This window comes from Montipora capricornis, chromosome 3 (genome assembly GCF_036669925.1).
Source record: "Montipora capricornis isolate CH-2021 chromosome 3, ASM3666992v2, whole genome shotgun sequence".
NCBI classification, from domain to species: Eukaryota; Metazoa; Cnidaria; class Anthozoa; order Scleractinia; family Acroporidae; genus Montipora; species Montipora capricornis.
Window position 1 is genome coordinate 30,939,274 of NC_090885.1, and position 2,500 is coordinate 30,941,773.

At 43.1% G+C, this 2,500-nt stretch overlaps 2 protein-coding genes across 3 annotated transcripts in view; both read right to left on the bottom strand.

Annotated features, from left to right (window-relative positions):
* LOC138040082 (uncharacterized) overlaps window positions 1-19 on the bottom strand; it is a 706-nt gene extending 687 nt beyond the window's left edge. The window contains exon 1 of the mRNA XM_068885869.1: window positions 1-19. This exon is cut by the window's left edge and continues 233 nt beyond it. Within this exon, the coding sequence (XP_068741970.1) occupies window positions 1-19 (19 nt within the window).
* A 1,956-nt stretch (window positions 20-1,975) lies between these two features.
* Window positions 1,976-2,500, bottom strand: part of LOC138042904 (wee1-like protein kinase 1-A) — a 16,017-nt gene continuing 15,492 nt past the window's right edge. For both annotated transcript variants that reach the window (XM_068888956.1, XM_068888955.1), the window contains exons 14-15: window positions 2,490-2,500; window positions 1,976-2,349 (exon numbers count right to left, since the gene is read on the bottom strand). The exon at window positions 2,490-2,500 is cut by the window's right edge and continues 45 nt beyond it. In XM_068888956.1, the coding sequence (XP_068745057.1) occupies window positions 2,217-2,349; window positions 2,490-2,500 (144 nt within the window). In that variant the 3' untranslated portion in view covers window positions 1,976-2,216. The remainder of the gene's footprint in view (window positions 2,350-2,489) is intronic.

Sequence of the window (2,500 nt, forward strand, 5' to 3'; positions counted from 1 at the left end):
CTTTCCCATCCTTTTTCATTGACTTTACAAGCTTAAACACCTTCTTTGGATGCTCACTCAGCCCTCTCAGCTCCCGGTCAGCCGCCTCGCCTCTTTCATTGCTTTTGCGAACACCTTCTTTGTCGCCTTGTTCGCCTCAGTCCCACTTTTACGCATCTCCTTATGCGCATTCTTCTTCCCCGCTGTCGCTTCCTCCACGTCCTCGTCCCACCACCATGTGTCCCCTTGATCTCTCCTCCCTTTCGCCTTCCCACATACTTCATCACATGCCTTTAACACCCCTTCCTTAAAACATCTCCACAAGTCCGGTGCATCAGCGCTTACCAGCTCTCCTACAGTACTCTTCCTTCAAATCTTGCCCTTGTATAGTTTTCCTTCAGCTTCCAAACCTTCCATCTTTCAATCGCTTTCTTTCTTACCACCTTCTTCTTAACCATATCCATGACCACCAACCTGTGCTGAAGCTCACCTGGATGACCTTCACATGTCTCAGATACTTTCTATTTCCCTTTCCCACCAGTACAAAGTCAATCTCCATCTCATTTTCCCCTGCGCAGTACGTCACTTTTCTCTTCTCCCCTTTTCTGAATCATGTGTTTGCCACACAACTCCTTTTCATCACAATACTCTTAACATCTTTCCTTCCACATTCTCCCCAATTCCATTTCCTCCATGCACACCCTCATAACCCTCAATCCGTTTCCAAACATGTCCATTAAAGTCACCCATACCCAATACTAACTCACCCATGTTGTGCAGATCCCACTCACTCCTCAAATCATCATAAAAACGCTCTTTCTCTGCACCCGTTCCGCCACTTTGCGGACCATACACACTTCTTCCTCAAGTGCCATCATTACCGTCATCACTCTGTCGCTCTTCCTTCGCACCTCCACAACCTTCTCCTTCACCAAAACTCCCACACCTCCAGTAACATCACTATTCCCAGACCATCACAACTTATATCTCCTACCCTTCACACCCATAAACCGCGCTCCTTGTCCTCTCCACCTCACTTCCTGTAGACTACACACATCCATCCTCCTCTTCCTCACACACCTCTGTACCTCTCCCGCTCCCTACATTCCAAGTCCTCACCCTCACCCCAAGCCGCTCATCAGGCTTCCCATCATTCTGCAAGCAGTGCTGGCGCGGCCCAAGGTCAGGGGTTCCACCTTTCTATTTGTGGTAGGCAAGTGCGGCCCACCCCAGCCTTTGGGCTGGCTGGTGCCCATGTTTTCCTGCTGTCATCATGAGGGTTTTATTGGAGCGCATAGTTTCTACGGAGAGCATGCCATTGCTTACCCCCAACCTCGGTTTTCGGACACGAGTGGTCCAGAGACTAAAGCCTCTCCCACCATTTTGAGAAATGTGATGGAAAACTAGAATGGGGTCGCAAATTGTCGGGATTTTGGGGGTAAGAAAATTCTGGCTAGTGGGATTTAGAAATGGAAAGATTTGCGATAAAGGACTGCAACTGCTTCAAATTAACACTCTTAACACTGAGGGATTATCATGCAAGTGTTCCTGCAAATTGTTGCATTTTGCTTGCAAACTGACGGGTCTGGCTGGCCAGATTTGACAAAAGGTTCAAGGTGCCCTTACTACCTTATTGTACCCTGGTTGGAAACATTCTTACTCAGTCTACCCGAGTCAGTTGTTCTTAATGCCCGGTCTTCAGCAGCAAAAATGAGCCCTCTTTTCTCCTCCTTTAAATCCCGTTCTTATTCAATTCCAAGACTTGCTAAAGAGCTCTCAAGTCTAATTTAAAAAGTCCATGTAAGTCCTTCCCAGTCTAGTCCTTGTGTTATTACTTCCAGTTTTGATTGGCCAAAGTAATTACTTTGATTTTGGTTTTACGACACTCAATTGAAACTCGTTCTATTATTATTATTATTATTATTATTATTATTATCTTTATTTTTTATTTATTTTTATTTTTATTATTGAGGTTAACACATGTAAACTAGACATCTATTGATATAAAAATGTTTATTTCAATTGATAAAAAACTAAGACTGTCCTTTGTACAATATTTCTTCTTTGAAAATTTTTATTGAAACCAGTAGCATAAAAATGATAAAATATTCTAGCACTTTGCAGTTGATCAAAACTGATCAGTCAGAAAGGCAGTTAAAAGTATTGAATAAGAGAAACAACTAAGACAAAGAGGTGTTCTTGGAACGTAACCTAATTACATCAGTGGCTGGACACATTCACATGATTACACTTAGACTCATGCTTCTGTTCACTTTGTGTCCTACTATTCTAGAATTGCGGGATTGAGTCCCAAGTCCAATTTTAGGTCTTGGAGGGTTGCTTTGGTGTACTCTAGCCTCCTGTAGTTCCCTTAAACAAAGAGAAAACATTGCACTGTCAGCTATTAAAATGAGTATTAATCAGGTAGTCATTACTTTACCTTGACCAGTGAGGGGAGGTCAGTATTGCATGAAATTACAAGAATTTTGACTAAAAGACCATTCCAATACCTTGAAAGGAC